At 38.7% G+C, this 17,633-nt stretch overlaps 2 protein-coding genes across 3 annotated transcripts in view; one reads left to right on the top strand and one right to left on the bottom strand.

Moving 5' to 3' along the window:
* The window catches only part of met (MET proto-oncogene, receptor tyrosine kinase), a 56,015-nt gene extending 51,036 nt beyond the window's left edge, over nt 1-4,979 (top strand). For both annotated transcript variants that reach the window (XM_063000746.1, XM_063000745.1), the window contains 3 exons: nt 9-174; nt 1,761-1,897; nt 3,660-4,979. In XM_063000746.1, the coding sequence (XP_062856816.1) occupies nt 9-174; nt 1,761-1,897; nt 3,660-3,870 (514 nt within the window). In that variant the 3' untranslated portion in view covers nt 3,871-4,979. The remainder of the gene's footprint in view (nt 1-8; nt 175-1,760; nt 1,898-3,659) is intronic.
* Nucleotides 4,980-7,575: 2,596 nt separating this feature from the next.
* Nucleotides 7,576-17,633, bottom strand: part of cacna2d4b (calcium channel, voltage-dependent, alpha 2/delta subunit 4b) — a 49,640-nt gene continuing 39,582 nt past the window's right edge. Inside the window, exons 30-38 of the mRNA XM_063000747.1 lie at nt 16,951-17,021; nt 16,392-16,467; nt 15,970-16,022; nt 15,836-15,891; nt 14,737-14,757; nt 13,868-13,985; nt 12,838-12,953; nt 11,638-11,720; nt 7,576-9,759 (exon numbers count right to left, since the gene is read on the bottom strand). Coding sequence (XP_062856817.1) covers nt 9,667-9,759; nt 11,638-11,720; nt 12,838-12,953; nt 13,868-13,985; nt 14,737-14,757; nt 15,836-15,891; nt 15,970-16,022; nt 16,392-16,467; nt 16,951-17,021 — 687 coding nt within the window. The 3' untranslated portion in view covers nt 7,576-9,666. The remainder of the gene's footprint in view (nt 9,760-11,637; nt 11,721-12,837; nt 12,954-13,867; nt 13,986-14,736; nt 14,758-15,835; nt 15,892-15,969; nt 16,023-16,391; nt 16,468-16,950; nt 17,022-17,633) is intronic.

Below are 17,633 nucleotides of genomic sequence, written 5' to 3'. Positions count from 1 at the left end.
TTCTGCAGGCTGGATGAGAGCTACACAGTAAAGGTGGCTGATTTTGGTCTGGCCAGAGACGTGTATGATAAAGAATACTACAGCGTACACAATAAGAGTGGAGTCAAGCTGCCTGTTAAATGGATGGCCTTAGAGAGTCTGCAGACCCACAAGTTCACCACAAAGTCTGATGTTGTGAGTGGCTCACTTATATTCACATCTGATTAAGCCATTTGACCATTTACAGATATACTGTAGCTACTATTCTGTCTCCTAACTGTATTAGGAGTGTATTAACTGTAATGACTCTACAATGCTGACATTATTTAGAAATTAACAGTAATCTCTGTACTACAGCTTGGTATGGATGGAGGAATTCACTAATGTTTAACATAGTGCAACATGATGCAACTGAATAGCAAAAGTCAAAATATTATTTACTGACCATTAATGTGTCTTGTTACTATTAATGTACACCTTATTAATTTTATCTAACATACTGACTCATGAGAATGTGAATCAACAGTCTCTAAAGAGATGATCCTTAAAGGGCTGGCAGTTTCATTTCTTGACCAGACCAGGGTTTTACTTAACAAGCGTGAATTTTAAATTAAAAACAGTTAGTTCAGTGTAAACTATTTATACAGAACTTAATGTTCTACATTAGACTACTTACACTGCACTAACTACACACATGTGCATACATGTCAGTTACAGCAACTAGTGCAAGTATGCTATGAAATATTCACTGTCTTCTAAGCTCCAGCTCAGGCTAAAAAGGCATGGGATTTACTCTGATTTATGTGCACCTTTTTGTACAAAAACTGATGTATGTCAAGTCTTTAAGCCTTACGTAATTACTGAAAAAAAAGCATTCCTTAGATAAGAATAGATGCAGTGGATGCTTATGAATTGTTGCCTGTACTAAGAAAAGAGGAATAACAGTGATTCAATACTCACATACAATAAAAATCTTAGCATAATTGTCAATTCAATATTTTACGAACAGGTGATCCTGCTCAGTTGCATATTGAGTCAAGTCAAGTCAAATTTATTTGTATAGTGCTTTTTACAATGAACATTGTCTCAAAGCAACTTTACAGAATCCAGGACCAACAGACCAAAAACCCCTGTTGAGCAAGCCGAGGGCAACAGTGGCAAGGAAAACCCCCCTTAAAAATACAGGAAGAAACCTTGATAGGAACCAGAATCAGCAGGGACCTCCATCCTCCTTGGGTGGTCTGGAGGATAATTGAAATAAATAGGATTTACACAAATCATACATACACAAAATTAAATTAAACTAAAAGTTATAACTAGCAAAAACAATTGGATTATTTTTATTATTTGTCTGTGATCAAGTCCGTAGTGAGTTCTTGACATTTTTGGTGCAAACAAGCCAGGTTTCCGTCACATCTAGCAGGAGCAGCATTATTGGCACAGCAGTCTCGACGTGCAGTCTTTAACCTTGGGTATAAACAACAGAAAATGTAGTTAAAATGTGAAATCATTAAGAGTAAAATGTCACTTTTTCAGAGAGTGGCTTTAGACTCCCTAATTACTACAGTTTAGTATGGAATACTTTTCTGGATGGTGGAAGTATAACAGATTACTTCAATGAAGCCATGAGGTTATAGTGAGAATATCAAAGGCAAGGATCAGAGAGGTGTAGCACGATCAGTATTTGCTGTGTGACTACATATTGTTCTTTTAAAACTACACCCAGTTATCTGATGTGAGGATGACACAGATATAACTGATGTTTTCTCTCTTTCTCACAGTGGTCATTTGGGGTGTTGCTATGGGAACTTATGACCCGAGGAGCTCCGCCCTACTCAGACGTGAACTCGTTTGACATAACAGTTTTTCTTCTACAAGGACGTCGACTGTTGCAGCCAGAGTTCTGCCCTGATGCCCTGTGAGTACTCACAAACACACACACCACAAAGTCTCACACTTGAGAAGGAGGGAAGCATGCCTCAGTACTCTCATTAGCTTTGGATGAGAAGGCAAAAACAAAGAGCTTTTGTTGGACTCCGTTTGATTCAGTGACCTGGTAGTAGCTCATCAGAGGTTTAGCCAACTCAGCTGCACATGACTACTGAAGCTCAAAGTGCCCTCCACACACTGCTCAGCTGTGATCTGAGTGTGTACACACACTCACCCAAGAACACTCCCACAGCAAGCGACCCTGGCAGAGTAACAGATACACTCATGGTCAGCACTCCCTATATAATAACAGACTCTCAAATGCTGTCAGACATGCTCAACTCCTATGTAATAACAATATCAGATATGGTCAGACATCTCCTCCCCACTGAAGCTGCAGGATGATCAGACAGACTTTTATTTCAATCTGTTGGAATTCTCCTCCTCCAGCTACTTTTAGATTAGTGCAGTGGAATGTGACAATGTCTGAACTGTTAGGGTCATTCACTATGGGTCATTCTTTTGGCTTCAGAAGTTTTGTATAGACAGAACAAACAAGAAGCTCAGCACAAAACTAGGCTATTATTATTATTACGTTTTTATCGTTTAGCAGACCCCTTTTACTCAAAGCCACTAATGCCAATTACAGTGCAAGCAGTTGAGGGTTAAGGGCCTTGCTAAGGGGCCCAAAAGTAGAGCACCTGGCTTAAAACAGTGCCAGATCAGATATGCCGACCGAAATAAGCCGCCGTTGCAATTCCTAAATACAGGAGCAGCCAAAAGACAAAGAAATGCACTTCTGATATACATGCTGCTAGTGTCAAAATAAACAAGACTCATCTTTGAATTCCACAACTGGTTTATTTGTATTGGCCAAAAGAGCAGAGGACATTCTGTCACTCATATTCTGTTGTTTTCTATATTTCATTAGCCTACAGTGAATGGGGAAAACAAATAAGTGTTTTTGTGAAAAGGGAAACTGGTACACTAAATCTGAGGAGAACATGATGCACTGCTATTTCTATTTCTGAGTTATTATTTTACTGATAAGATCATTGAAGAATATTGTAAGGAAAAAATGTTTACTGTATTTGCTGACCCATGTTTAGTTCAGGGTCCCTGCAATTGTCATAACCTTTTTCCATCTTAAAATAGAATTGTATGATACTATGATTAAAAAACAGGACACATTCTGCTGCTGTAGTCCACCTTGTAACCAGTAGAGCCAAAACTCCTTAAAGAATGTCTTTGACTGACCTGATGGACACTTTGTTTAAACAGAATTACATTACATACACTACATGACATAAAGTTTATGTGCAATAAAATGTTACTGAGTAAATTAATCCTGAGTTGCTTTAGATTTTGTGCTGATATGGAACTCTGTAGTAAATGTTGCAACAATAAATGGATCATTTTCCCTGCTACACCCTTCATTATTTGTTATTTCTATTCTATCAGCTTGTGTGCCCTGGTTCTTCATGGCAGAGCTGGTGTTGCTCCTAGACGTTTCAAAATAATAATAAAAAAGCTTTTGGAAAGGTGCCATCCTGTAGACGGCGCTACCTTCACTTTAATAAGATGATATTGGGCTCTTTAGTAGGGCCCCTTCTGCTTGTTTCTGTGCAACTTTACAGTAGAATTGATTCATTAGTAAGCCACATCTACAAACTTTATGAGCAACAGTATGCTCATTTGCTATTCATTACCTCTGAATCGAGTGTGAAACATCTCTTTTGTTTTATTCTCAGCTACAATGTGATGATCGAGTGCTGGCACCCTAAACCCGAGCGGCGACCCACGTTCTCTGAGCTGGTCTCTCGTATCTCAGCCATTTTCTCCAGCTTCAGCGGAGAGCACTACATCCTTCTAAACACAACGTACGTCAACATTGAAAAGATGACACCCTACCCATCTCTCATCTCATCTCAGAGCCAGCTGGACCGGGACTGCTGCACTTGAGAGACAGGAGAGACAGACAGACAGAAAGACTGACCTGCGCTGAACTCTGAATGAAGGAGAAAAGATGTCCAAGGCCGAGCTGATTGTGTTTTTCACTGTACATACAGTCCTCTGAAACTAGCTTTGTGAGCCAGAGCTGCTGATATGAACTTAATTTGAGACACGCAGACTGCTGGACTCTCAGAGACAATGGCACTCGCTAGTTCCCTGTGTTTAAAGAATTCAGAAGAGCGCAGACCAAATGTACTCTCACTCTCACTGTTCTGTGCGAAGCTGTGAAGATGAGTTAAGGGTCACTTGCACACTTTTCACACTGTTCCACAGTTTAATTTGACACATCTTCGACCTAAGTGTGTTTTATTAGCGTCAGTGGAAACATGGCAGAAATAAAATCGTTTAAGGGCATTGATTAACTGTGCATTTTAGACACTCATTGTAAGGTCTAGAGTGCTGAGCCAAGATTGGCTGAAAGTTCTGATGTGAGAATGCATTCTGCTACATTGTACACGTGTGCATAGCAGCAGCAGAACAGGACACTGGACAGGACAGAACACTGGATGTGTTACATGTAAAAAGAATGTCATGAAATATGTAAATAAGCTTTGAACTTTTCAATCCTTAAGATTTACCTGTTAAACAAGTTAAAAATGTAAAGAAGTGTGTTTCTTTTTGCCAGACGTCAGATGATATTACAAATATTGAAACATTTCATTATATAAGCCGATAACATGATCAACAGTCACAATTGATGAACCTGAAGAATTATGTCATGCTTTATTTGTATAAAATAGCATTTGACTGTAGCATAGATGTCAGTGAATGTGATTCAGAGATACACTGAGGGATGTAAATAGTTTCAGTTCCTCTTGTCTGACCTGCTGTAGAATACTTTTGTACATAGAGACTGATGTAGCGTTCGAATACATACAATGTAAAATCAGCTTGTTTTAATTGGATTTCTTCTTGAGCAGTAGACCTGTTTGGTGTAAACTGTTTGTCACTGTATTGTTCCAGTTTGTACCGATTTCCTCCTTGTGGTCACTAAGTGAATGTGGTACAAATAATATTTCCTTTATGTGACTTGGTTAAATAAAACTCTGTCATCAGGTTCTCTGTGCAGAATTAATAATGAAGGAACAACAGACTGAGGATTATTATGGTGCAGATGACCTTTTAACTAGTACGGGACAAATGGTTCATTGTTCTTTATCTGTTTTCTTATTAGATGTCTGCTCTGACCATGACCTTTATTTGCCCTTGGTAGACTTGACATTGTATACACAATTCCCTAGACAGGCTTTTCAATTTCCCTCATGTTTCCCTTGTGTTCTGATAGCACATGATTGTGAAGCTGTATTCATTTGTTTATTAGTTCATACTACACGACTTTCAGTGTTGCCGGGTCGCTGTACAGTTCACACTACACAACTGGATCTCTTGCACTCGGGAGTCTTTTAAGTCGACACCACACTCACTGCCAGTCAGCCGACTGACCCAAATATCTAGCATGCTACATATCTTTCTTCAGTCGCCGAGCGATAGGCGAGCCGCTCGGATCGAGTTGTTGAGCAGTTCACACATAGCGATCAAGAGCCGAGTTTCGATCCACGAGCGAACGCCGAGTTGCTCCCAAGCTGCCACATTTAGCGGCGATCAGTCGGCGAGAGAAAAATGTGAAATAGGCATAAGCTGCAGCTTGGATTTTGAACTCCAAACTAGTAACATGTTGTACTGGCTCTGCCCACAAACACTCTTCTGAGAGCCTCGAGAACTTCCTGCTTTCACATAGCCTCCTTGTTAAACTCATGGGCACATTCTTTACAGCTTTAATAACTTTTTTTCCCTTTTATATTGTGATAATTCCATGTACATGAACTCCTTTTACAGCTTCAAGGACTTTCTTTTCTATACACTAGTATGTGCAGGGATTGCTTTTGAAACTTTCTCCTGTTATATAGTATACTGGTTCCACCCACTTATGACCTTGTGCTGGCTTCACCCACAGGTTTCTTCTCACGGGTTCTTACGTTTTCTTTCTTTTGTAATTAGCTGACTTTCAGCCATAACATTAAAACCACCTCATTATTTCTACACCCTGTCCATTTTATCAGCTCCACTTACCATATAGAAGCACTTTGTAGTTCTACAATTACCGACTGTAGTCCATCCGTTTCCCTACATACCTTTTTATTCTGCTTTCACCCTGTTCTTCAATGGTCAGGACCATCACAGAGCAGGTATTATTTAGGTGGTGGATCATTCTCAGCACTGCAGTGACAATGACATGGTGCTTGTATGAGTGGATCAGACACAGCAGCGCTGCTGGAGTTTTTAAATACTGTGTCAACTCACTGTCCACTCTATTAGACACTCCTACCTAGTTGGTCCACCTTGTAGATGTAAAGTCAGAGACGATCGCTCTTCTATTGCTGCAGTTTGAGTTGGTCATTTTGTAGACCTTCATTAGTGATCACAGGACGCTGCACATGGGGCGCTGTTGGCTGGATATAATTGGTTGGTGGACTATTCTCAGTCCAGCAGTGACAGTAAGGTGTTTAAAAACTCCAGCAGCGCTGTTGTGTCTTATCCACTCATGCCAGCACAACACACACTAACACACCACCACCATGTCATTGTCATGCAGTGCTGAGAATGATCAACCACCCAAATAATACCTACTCTGTAGTGGTCCTGGGAAAGTCCTGACCATTAAAGAACAGGGTGAAAGGTGGCTAACAAAGCATGTAGATGGACTACAGTCAGTAATTGTAGAACTACAAAGTGCTTCTATATGGTAAGTGGAGCTGATAAGATGGACAGTGAGTGTAGAAACAAGGAGGTGGTTTTAATGTTATGGCTGATCAGTGTATGTGCACGCTTACCACTTTCAGAACTTTCCTCCATAACACAGCATTTAAACTTCTTACAGTTTCTAGTATTTTCTTATTATTGGATATTGGAGGGGAGACTGGAACTGACCTTCCTTTCACAACTGAGTAGGGATTTGGCTGAAGATGTTTCCAGTATTATCTTTTTCCAATAAAGCACTGGAGGCTTCATTACTCAACACTGATTCATAAAGAGAAAATAGGAGGGTCATATTGAGGGTCAAATTATGAGACAACAATCACTCAGCTAACCAGTAACTGAATGAAAACTCTGGTCTCATGGCGGATGTGTCATTGATCATAATGCTTGTATAATTGGCCTGTAAATTTGATAAGCATGCAGACTGCCATCTAGTGGTCAATGTGAAAAGGATCTTAGGTTCTCCAAGACTATTCGTTTATAGATTTTCCCATTTTTACACACAAAAATGGAACTATGCACAAAGTTCTGAAAACCTCTAAACTGCTAAAGTCTTAAACAGAATTCCATTTTTCTCCTTTAAATATTAAAAATCGTTTAACACAAGTAGCATTATTTTGCACACTTCGGTCACCTAGATACATTGGACTTCAAAATGCAACACCATTACCAGATAGTCTCACTCATGTTCCACCCGTCATTTTCAATGTATAAAAGAGACCTCAAGTAATTTATACAGGTGTTAAACAAAAATATGGAGCAACATCTGATCGCCTGAACACATTGTAGTGTTTCCAATTGCACGTACATTGGTGAAATTTACTACATAGGTGAGTTTTGCTACATACTACGTAAAATAGGTAACACGTGTTGCATATACATGTACAATAGATAGAATAGAATAGAACGCCTTTATTTGTCATATATACATATACTGGTGTACAGTACAACGAAATTCTTTCTTCGTATATCCCAGCTTGTTTTGGAAGCTGGGGTCAGAGCACAGGCTCAGCCATTGTACGGCGCCCATGGAGCAGAGAGGGTTAAGGGCCTTGCTCAAGGTCCCAACAGTGGCTGCATGGCAGAGCTGGGATTCGAACTCTTAACCTTTTAGTTGATAGCCCAAAGCCCTACTCACTAGGTTACCACTGTCCCAGTCGTACGTAATGTAGTACATAATGTAGCTTGGGTGGCTCATTCAATAAAACATCAGAATTTTGTCAGACAGTGGTAGCTCAGGGGTTAAGGTACTGGACCAGGAATTACTGGCCCACCGCCACCAAGTTGCCGGTGTTGGGCCCTTGAGCAAGGCCCTTAACCCTCAATGCCTCAAATTGTATTTAGTCATAATTGTAAGTCAATTTGGATACCAGCGTCTGCTAAATGCTGCAAATGTAAATTTTAATAGTATTGTAATGCTATTCTGGAACCATAAACTCTACACTTAAACAAAATGAGAAAAAGGGACATTTATTTCCACACACTTGTATGCATCTCAATATGTAACATGGCCTCATGAAGCCAGAACATAGATGAACATTTTTGATGGTAGTGTAGTAAATTCATCAAGTGTTTATTTAATGTTCAATAAAAGATGAGCAAATGATAGCTGTGCATATTGTTTTGGTGGAAGGATTCATTTTTGAGAAGAGAGAACATGGTTTTGAGTGCTCTGTTTCATTTTGAAAGACATTCATGGAGTTTTGATCATTTCTGATAAGAAGTAGATAGCCACTGTTTTGAAAAAAAAAAAAAACATTTCAATTATAAAAATTCCTATATACAACATAATACTTTTTTGGATGGCACATCAGTTAGTGTTAGTGCCACACAGCTCCAAAGACCCTGGTTCGATCCTCAAGTTACTGTATTCGGAAACCTCTTGATGCATGCCCAATAATCCAGGTACATAAATCCACAAAGTTGAATCAGTTCATCTGGACACAAGTTTGTTACAATGGCCATGCGTGCCTTTCACATATGATTGGGGTATAGCACATATGATTGGGGCCATTGTAATTAATGGTCATTGTGATTTGTATATGGACCTGATCACTGGTTACATTGTTTTGCAACGGGCGATGATCAGTCGTTATGCAAATTAACTGCATATAAGGTTGGGGTTATTCACCACCAGCTCAGACTAAAGAAGTCACTTGGATGAGTGATGAAACGTATCTCTACAACAAACTTGTGTCCAGATGAACTGATTCAACTTTGTGGATGTATTCGGAAAGTTTCCAACAGACATTTAACCCCTACTCCCAACACCCAAAAATGCATACCTACCAAATACATGACACTGGGTAGATTAACTTTGATAAACTCACCACCATGTTCATGGTGTGTGCTCCTACTGCCACATTTATTCATGATCAGGGTCGACATAAATGAGTGAACAAGTGAATGGGTGCTGCTCTGTTATGGTTTGACACCCCGTTTAGGGCATATTCCAGCAGAGTTCAGGCACTCTTCAGTGTATTTTGGTTTCCTACCACTTCAATAAAACAGTCAACTCAGAGTAAACAGTTACATTAGGTGTAACAGTCAGCTGGAATTGGGGAGAGTTTTGGCTGTGTCCTATTCCCAAACTAAAGTTATTTCACAACTCTATTGAGAAAGATAGTAGAAAGATGGTAGAAATGAACAGTAATAAATGGCTATCACTGTTGAATTACTAGAACTATAAACATTTTATTATTTAATACAGTTTCTATTATTAAAGAATTATTTTCAACCTGTTTTGCACAATTCTCTCTGCTGGCATGTGCATCTGTAGCTCATTCCACAGACAGCATAGTTCATAATAGTTCATGGCTTTTTGGTAACATCATGAAGTAGCCTGTTTTGCTTGAACAGACACCCACAGTCTCTAACTGTAAATATCGATGGCTGCTGATCCATGGAGGTGCACCGTTAACCAAAGTTTTTTTTGGTAGTTAGCAGTCAGTGTCTGTAGTGCATGTAGCAGAGGGATGTACTTCTTCGTCAGCAAAGTGCCAGTGATATTACCAGAGAAATAAAGAAGAGAGCCACCGATATGGAAATCTCACAAGCTCCACCACAGTCCTTTGCATTTTCCTGTTATAAAGAACACAGATATCTAGATTATTGAACAACTCACTCACAAAAAGCATCAAACGCAGTCCTTTTTGTTTCCCGACAAAGGGTACATTGTCATTCTGGGATAGACCACCCCTGGTAGGATGGAATTGTTATGATGAATCATTTGTATTGTCTTGTACTCATCCTTACTTCTAAATGAACAAGTGGATCGAATGAATAACCCCACAGTAACCAGGGGGAAATTCACCATTGTTTCATGAAAAAGATAATCTGTACAGATAATCTTGAGACCTAACATTGCTTAGAACTGTCCCCAAGTGATTCCTGACCAGTGGAAATCACTGATCCACTTTTGAAGATCTGTTTTTGCTATACTTGTGTTTAAAATAACCCTGTATAAGCAGACAAAAATTAGTCTGCAGTTAATAATCATCATTATCAAAAAATACATACAATGATCAGCCATAACATTTAAACCACCTCCTTGTTTCTACACTCAGCGTCCATTTTATCAGCTCCACTTACCATATAGAAGCACTTCAATTACTGACTGTAGTTCATCTGTTTCTCTGCATGCTTTGTTAGCCCCCTTTCATGCTGTTCTTCAATGGTCAGGACTCTCCCAGGACCACCACAGAGTAGGTATTATTTAGGTGGTGGATTATTCTCAGCACTGCAGTGACACTGACATGGTGGTGGTGTGTTAGTGTGTGTTGTGCTGGTATGAGTGGATAAGACACAGCAATGCTGATGGAGTTTTTAAACACCTCACTGTCCCTGCTGGACTGAGAATAGTCCACCAACCAAAAATATCCAGCCAACAGCGCCCTGTGACCACTGATGAAGGTCTAGAAGATGACCAACTCAAACAGCAGCAATAGATGAGTGATCGTTTCTTACTTTACATCTACAAGGTGGACCAACTAGGTAGGAGTGTCTAATAGAGTGGACAGTGAGTGGACACGGTATTTAAAAACTCCATCAGCGCTGCTGTGTCTGATCCACTCATACCAGCACAACACACACTAACACACCACCACCATGTCAGTGTCACTGCAGTGCTGAGAATGATCCACCACCTAAATAATACCTGCTCTGTGGTGGTCCTGTGGGGGTCCTGACCATTGAAGAACAGGGTGAAAGCAGGCTAAAAATATATGTAGAGAAACAGATGGACTACAGTCAGTAATTGTAGAACTTCAAAGTGCTTCTATATGGTAAGTGGCACTGATAAAATAGACAGTGAATGTAGAAACCAGGAGGTGGTTTTAATGTAATGGCTGAACAGTGTATGTACATATACAGTGCTGTGAAAACATATCCCCTGACCCCCTTTTCCGCAAGGTAGGGCTTAAAATCACCTTTTAAAAAAACATTTGCGTTTACGTGGGTAATCTTTGTATATTATTGAAAGTTTGAAACATATAACAAGTGTGACAAATACACAAAAATAGCAAAAATTATTGAGGAGGAGGCAGATCCTTTTTACAGCACTGTACAAACCGATTGTCAAAACTAATATCTGGCGCCATCTGACGGTAAACCAGTAGAATTGCATGTCCTACACAAGATTAATGCTTGATTCTACACAGTATCAGTTTAAAGGTGGGCATCTAATCTGTGGTAAAAACCTTTAAGAATTATAAAGAATTGCTTTTAATAATGGTGTTACATATTTTTTTTATATATTTTTGTTACAGTATACTAAGTCTAGCATAATTTATTACAGTGTTATCATACAAGTATATTTATTTCATGCATGTGTGAGTGTGTATTGCCCTGTGAAAATTGGCAACCCTTTTTAGGGTGGCACTGGACCTGGTGGCTGCAACTGTAAATAGCATTGGTTAGCAATTTGTAAAAAATGAATGAATGGTTAGTAATAAAGCTTACATGAGGATGGTAGGCATGACAGGACTCAGGGCGTCTGCGGATCTTCTGTGATTTCATCCTGTTACACTTCACCGTGGCGTTATGTTCGAAGATGTTAAGTGAAATACCATTTATCCTCAAACAAAAAGTCCACTGGAATCAAACGTTTTACACTCAACAAAATATATGCCACAAAAGGCCAAAAGAATATAATCTTAGGTAATAAAAAATAGACAGGCATACAAAATGTACAATGGTGTAAAAAATTATAATTATGAACTTTTTAATGCTCTTTGTTACTGCTTATTTCTCACACTGAAATTTTCAGATGATAAAACATATGACACAAAAAATGAAAAAATTACAGTTAAAAAAAAAGTTAGCCAGCACCCAAATGTTCCCTATTTTATAAATTTTTCATTTCATTTTCATGTTTTGCATGTGTGGTTTCCCTGGAATCCATCGACCAATCCATCACTGGCCCTCAGCCACCCCATCTCTCCCTCAGACAGCCAATCATGTCTGTATGTAGATGCCTAACTGGCCAGTGCCACCACTGGATCCCAGCGATGACGGGCTAGCAAAATTTTCCGCTCCATCACCCTAGCGCCTTTAATAAACCAGTTTAACTGGAAAGTCAATTTAGATCATTAATTAAAACTAGGCTTGATTTCAGCAGCCTTGTAGAGTGAAACAGTCATCCTTAAGTTTCTACTGGAGCTCTATGCCATGATTTAAGAAAATTGTAAAGGCTATTAAGACATGTTAATCTGGAAGAAGTCCAGTTCCAGAAGCATTAGGTCTCCACCATACCACAGTGAATGCCATCTTTTCCTTACTGTGAAACTTGAAACAGTATTGAATCCATCCAGAAGGGACCTGCCTCCTAAAAGTTTTCCACTTAGTGACAACTCATACTCAGAAAGTATAATAACTCTACAGTAATGTGAAAGATTCATTTAAAATTACAGAAAATATTTAGCTGCAATTATTGGTTGTGCAACCACTTATTAGGTAAAGGGGGCAATCACTTTTTCACAAAGTTTGAGTGTTAAATAACTTTGTTCCTTTAAATGTGATTATGTTTTACAAAATCTGTTTTACTTAAATTCTGTTTAATGGTCGGAAATTATTCAGTGTGACAACACTGACGAGCAGGGTCATTTTTTCACAGGACGAAAAACCAACGCACAGGCATTTGTAAAGCACTGGGTAGGATATATTTGACCTCTTTTGGGGTGAGGGTGATGGGGGAGTACTGACGTGAGCAGTCACAGTCTGCCTGCACCACCAGCATCACCAGGTTACTGTTCACAACCTGCTGTAGCACAAACATCCTGCAACACACAAAAAGAAAATGAAACTTTTAAGCACACATTTACTTGACAGTAAAGATTGTCATACCAAAAGTATGTGAACAACCCAGCTAATTGAATGAGTTCAGGTGTTTCAGCCACAACTGTCAATGTAAAATGTGTAAAATGTAAAAACTTATTTCTTTCCTGTTCCATAATGACTGTGCCTCCAGTGGCCAGCAAAGAGCCCTGACCTTATCCCCCTTCGATAATTTGCATTATTCATTTTAATGTTAATACCAATGCGCTGCCACTTAAGAGATCATCTTATTGCCCCAAAAAGGAAGTTTCAGTTCTATGGCGCATCAAGCAAACCTGCCTGGCTGTGGGACAAAGTTTAAATTTCGTTCAGAGGTTCTTACCAATCTCATTAGAACAAAAATGTCTGTGGCAACCATAAAAAGATCACTTAAGAACCAAGGACTTCATGGCCGGACTCCACAATGCACTCCACTCCTGAGCAAAAAGCACAGGAAGAGTCGACTGGAATACACCAGAAGGAATTTGGATAGACCTGCAGACTTCTGGGACAAAGTTCCATGGAGTGACAAATCAAAAATAGAACCCTTTACTGGCCCTTTATTTGGGTGGTGAAAATTTTTTAGCAGTGCATGGTAACTGTTGTACTGGTATAAGTTTATCAAGGAAGGAGCGTTGCAATGGTATGAATGATCCACCACCCAAAACATATCTGGTCACTAGGGGTGTCTTTCAATTAACAGGCAGGGTAGAGAGTTGTGATAAAGTATACAGAGCACTATATGGGCTACAGTCAGTTATTGTTTACAGTTAGTATCTATATAGTTCATAAAATACCTAATAAACTCATAATGAAAAACAAACTATAAAATGTCATCTGAAACTGTTATGGAAACTTTCTCAGTTCATGAACTCACTTTTGACAGCGACCACATTTAATGATGCTGTTGGTCTCCCTGATGGTGGTATCATAGGTGAATCCAGGGTATTCTGTGTTACAGGGCACCAGGGAATCCACCTTCTTCTGTTTGTGTGCTGTGAGACCACATTTAACAAATGATCAGTCTTCCTAAAACATAATGATTCTAATATTTCTAATATTTGATTGATTATTAAAATCTGATTAGCTTGAAAATTAAATGAAAATGGTCCTTGATTTGTGGTCAAATGAACCAAAAAAGTGCAACATGCCACACTATTGCATTACCAGCAGATATCAGCAGACCAAGTAAATAAGAAAGATGTAAAGGTTTACATACACTTGTAAGCAAATAATTAGAACACGTATGTGCAAAAGGAACTTTTACAAATAAAAAGCAGCTAGAACAGAAGTGACAATGTTTGCAGTGTCTAATGTGAGTTTTATGTCATCACTGGCTTAATATGGTTCACTTTTCTGCAGCCTTTAGGCTAATAACATGTGAATCTTGCTTGACTGTGGAGAGTGAGAGCAGTGTTCTAAGCACTGTTACTGTTATATAATATACTGTTTTGAATTGTATATGGCACCACATTAATACAAACTCTTTATTACCCTGCATATGGCTAATAAAAGTATTTAATTATGATTTAATAGGTTCTTGGATTGCATTTGGCCATCCGGAAAACCGGCCATCAAATACATGTGACCTAAATCCTATGTTAAACAAGCCAGTATAGATGACAGAAAATCAAGGGGAAAATGAAAAAATAGTAAAGATAAGATTAGTACATGCAGCATTCACACTCAGCTTCACACATCAACACACAAACTTAAGATTAGTGCACGATTGTGTAATGGACTTACAGGTATGGTATCCAGACTTGGCTGAGACAGTGAGGGAGATGGGACAAAGCGGTGGTACAGGCACAACACAGCCATGATGGTGAGAACATGGAGAAATGATGTTAAATGACAAAGACAGACTGGATGGGGGAATTAATACAGCATGCTGGTTTTATGAAGGCACTTAAGAACAATGTTTGGTTTATATGGTTGAATGAGGATGATGAAATACATATTTTAAGTTATGAGTGATTGATTTTAAAAAGTCCTTTACAAACAAACTGCTATCAATAAATGAGAGAAGTTACTTACATTTAGAATAGCATTGCAAATTATTTAGTTTGAAACTAATGCAGTATAGACTACTCTACTCTACATCAGAGTCGGCAGCACAATACCGATTCAGATCTTGGTTTAAAGACTGAATCTTAAAGCACAGCTGAATCTAGTGTGAAAGGCATAAATAAATGCGATAACACTTTCTTATACAGTACCCTATGTTCTAGGTATTAACCAGGTACGAGGTGTGAGGTACAAAATCTAAAGTAGTAATGAATTATCTTGGGTAACAGGATGGTAAGTACAAATAGTCTAATTAAATTACACTAAAATGTCTCAGAGATTCTAGGTAATGACCAAACTTGGGTAGCATGATGGTGTACCATCCCATAATTACCTAGTACTTTGAAGTGTACCTCACACTTATCTGGTTTATATCTAGAACCATATATAGTAACTGTTACCATAAATGCAAAGAATATAAGAACTATTTTTCTTAAGTGTCTAACTGAAATGGAAACATTACAATATTTCTAAAAATGTTGGCATTCCTTAGTTAATGTGTAGTTTTTTTTTATTATCCTAGGCATGATAGTACATGTTTGTGGAAACCATAATCATGGGTGCTGTACTCAATACTTTATGTTTGAAGTGCAAACATGACTGTTCAGATGGTACTTAAGTCAAGTTAATGCATGCAGTTTAGGTATTACAGGAACATAACTTCACTCTGAACGTGGCTGTTAGTCATGCTGACTGTACCTACATATGTTTAGCCAACATATGTAAAAAGTATCTTCTTCCCTTTGAAAAGAAGTATAATGAAACACATTTAACCTACCGTCTACAAAATAGTCGTTATGCCACAGTCCACAAATGTTGAACTCCAACAAAAACCTGCAGGCAGTAAAGTGTATCTTAGAAAAATTGATTTACCTGCTTTATGCTGAATAAGAAACTTGAATAAGAACTTACAGCATAAGGTTTGAGAAAAGCCACTTGACTGCTGCCATCAGGCCAAAGAAAGGCTACAAAAGAATAAATCATTTAGACAGTCAACAATAATGTTAATGAATATTAATGTCTTTTTGTCCATGTATTCAACATGTATACTGTTAAATCTATGCATGTGCTGAAACACCTGAACAAAGTAAAACCTCATCCTAATTATTAGTCAGTAACTTTAAGTAAAATTATTCCAACCACCTGACAGGATGTACCTCAGATAATGAGCTAAAAATATGTACCACCTACAAGTTAATTCATTTTCAGCACAACCATCAATCTCACTTTTGAAATGTAAGCTTATAGCATACTGGTAATGAAAGAAAATGAATGGCTTTCCTAGGTCATGCATATAAAAGTATACATTTTCTGGAGCATTTGGGGACACATACACTAAGCAGGGGTCGAGCTCCACTGGAGTGATGGTGGCTGTTCTTGCACATGGCCTGGTAGTCATACAGAGTCACCCTAGGAATCAGAGTACAATAAATAAGTGTCTGTTTTGTTACAGATGTACAGTTCATTAAATGATAGACTGAATAAAAAACATAACCAAGTGACTTTTCACCTAGTGGGCACCCAATGTTAATATGTGTTTTTTTTTTCCTTAAAATGTGACTTAAGTTTGGGTTCTGTCAAATGATAAAATAAAAGCACATTATGATTGGCTGGTAAGCTAGTACACCACTCAGTCTTAACAGGCACAGCTGGTTGTGGCTGAAGGAGGGAAGGTCAAATGGGAATTCACATCTTGGTGCTGGCACAAGCATTGGAGGAACATGGTCCTCCATTTGTGCTGATTATCTTGCTATGTGGTGTGAAGGTACGGCCAGTGGCGTCACACGAGAAGGCGTGTGCTAGCCATCAAACTGGCCACCATAATGCACAAAGGAAACTGTATCTATTCTAAGCATTACTTCTGAATTACAGCGATATAAAAAAATTAGTTACCTTTTAAACAAGCCTGATTTGAGAAGATGGGCCATTACTGAACCATCAACCTCCCCAAAGAATTTTCCAACCTGTGAGGAATAGGACACATATTGCAACAAATTATGACCAGTTACTTCATTTCCCCTTACAAAACCCGTACACCAGTCCGATCATGTAATAATCCAGCCAGTCATGTGACAGCAGCACAATACATATAATTATAGTAACAGGTCAAGATTTGATGTTAACAGCTTTAATTAATATAGCCAAACTGCTTTGTGTCAACACTTGTGTCAAAGCTTGTGGTGGTGTACTGTGTGGGCAATGTTTTCTTGGCATGCATTGGGCTCCCTGATAGCAAAGACAGTGTAAATGCAACTGCTTATCTGAATATTTTTGTGGACCATGCACATAATTTTATGACAAAAAATTGGCCTCTTCTAATAGTTATGTCCAGCAGGATAGTGCAATCATCCTCAACTGGTTTCATGAAGATGACAATATGTTCAGTGTACTTCTATGACCTCACAGGAACAAGATCTTAATTCAAAGGTGCATCTTTGGGATGTGATTAGATTTACATTTTACATTTTCAGCATTTAGCAGACGTCTTTTATCCAAAGTGACTTACCGTGTTTTTGACAGTATATTGTTTAAACAAGGTGAAAGTTAAGGGTCTTGCTCAAGGACCCAACAGTGAC

The sequence above is a fragment of the Trichomycterus rosablanca genome, chromosome 8 (genome assembly GCF_030014385.1).
Source record: "Trichomycterus rosablanca isolate fTriRos1 chromosome 8, fTriRos1.hap1, whole genome shotgun sequence".
Lineage (NCBI taxonomy): Eukaryota > Metazoa > Chordata > Actinopteri > Siluriformes > Trichomycteridae > Trichomycterus > Trichomycterus rosablanca.
The sequence above is the reverse complement of the archived record's forward strand: the minus strand, read 5'-3'. Positions and strand labels throughout refer to the sequence as shown.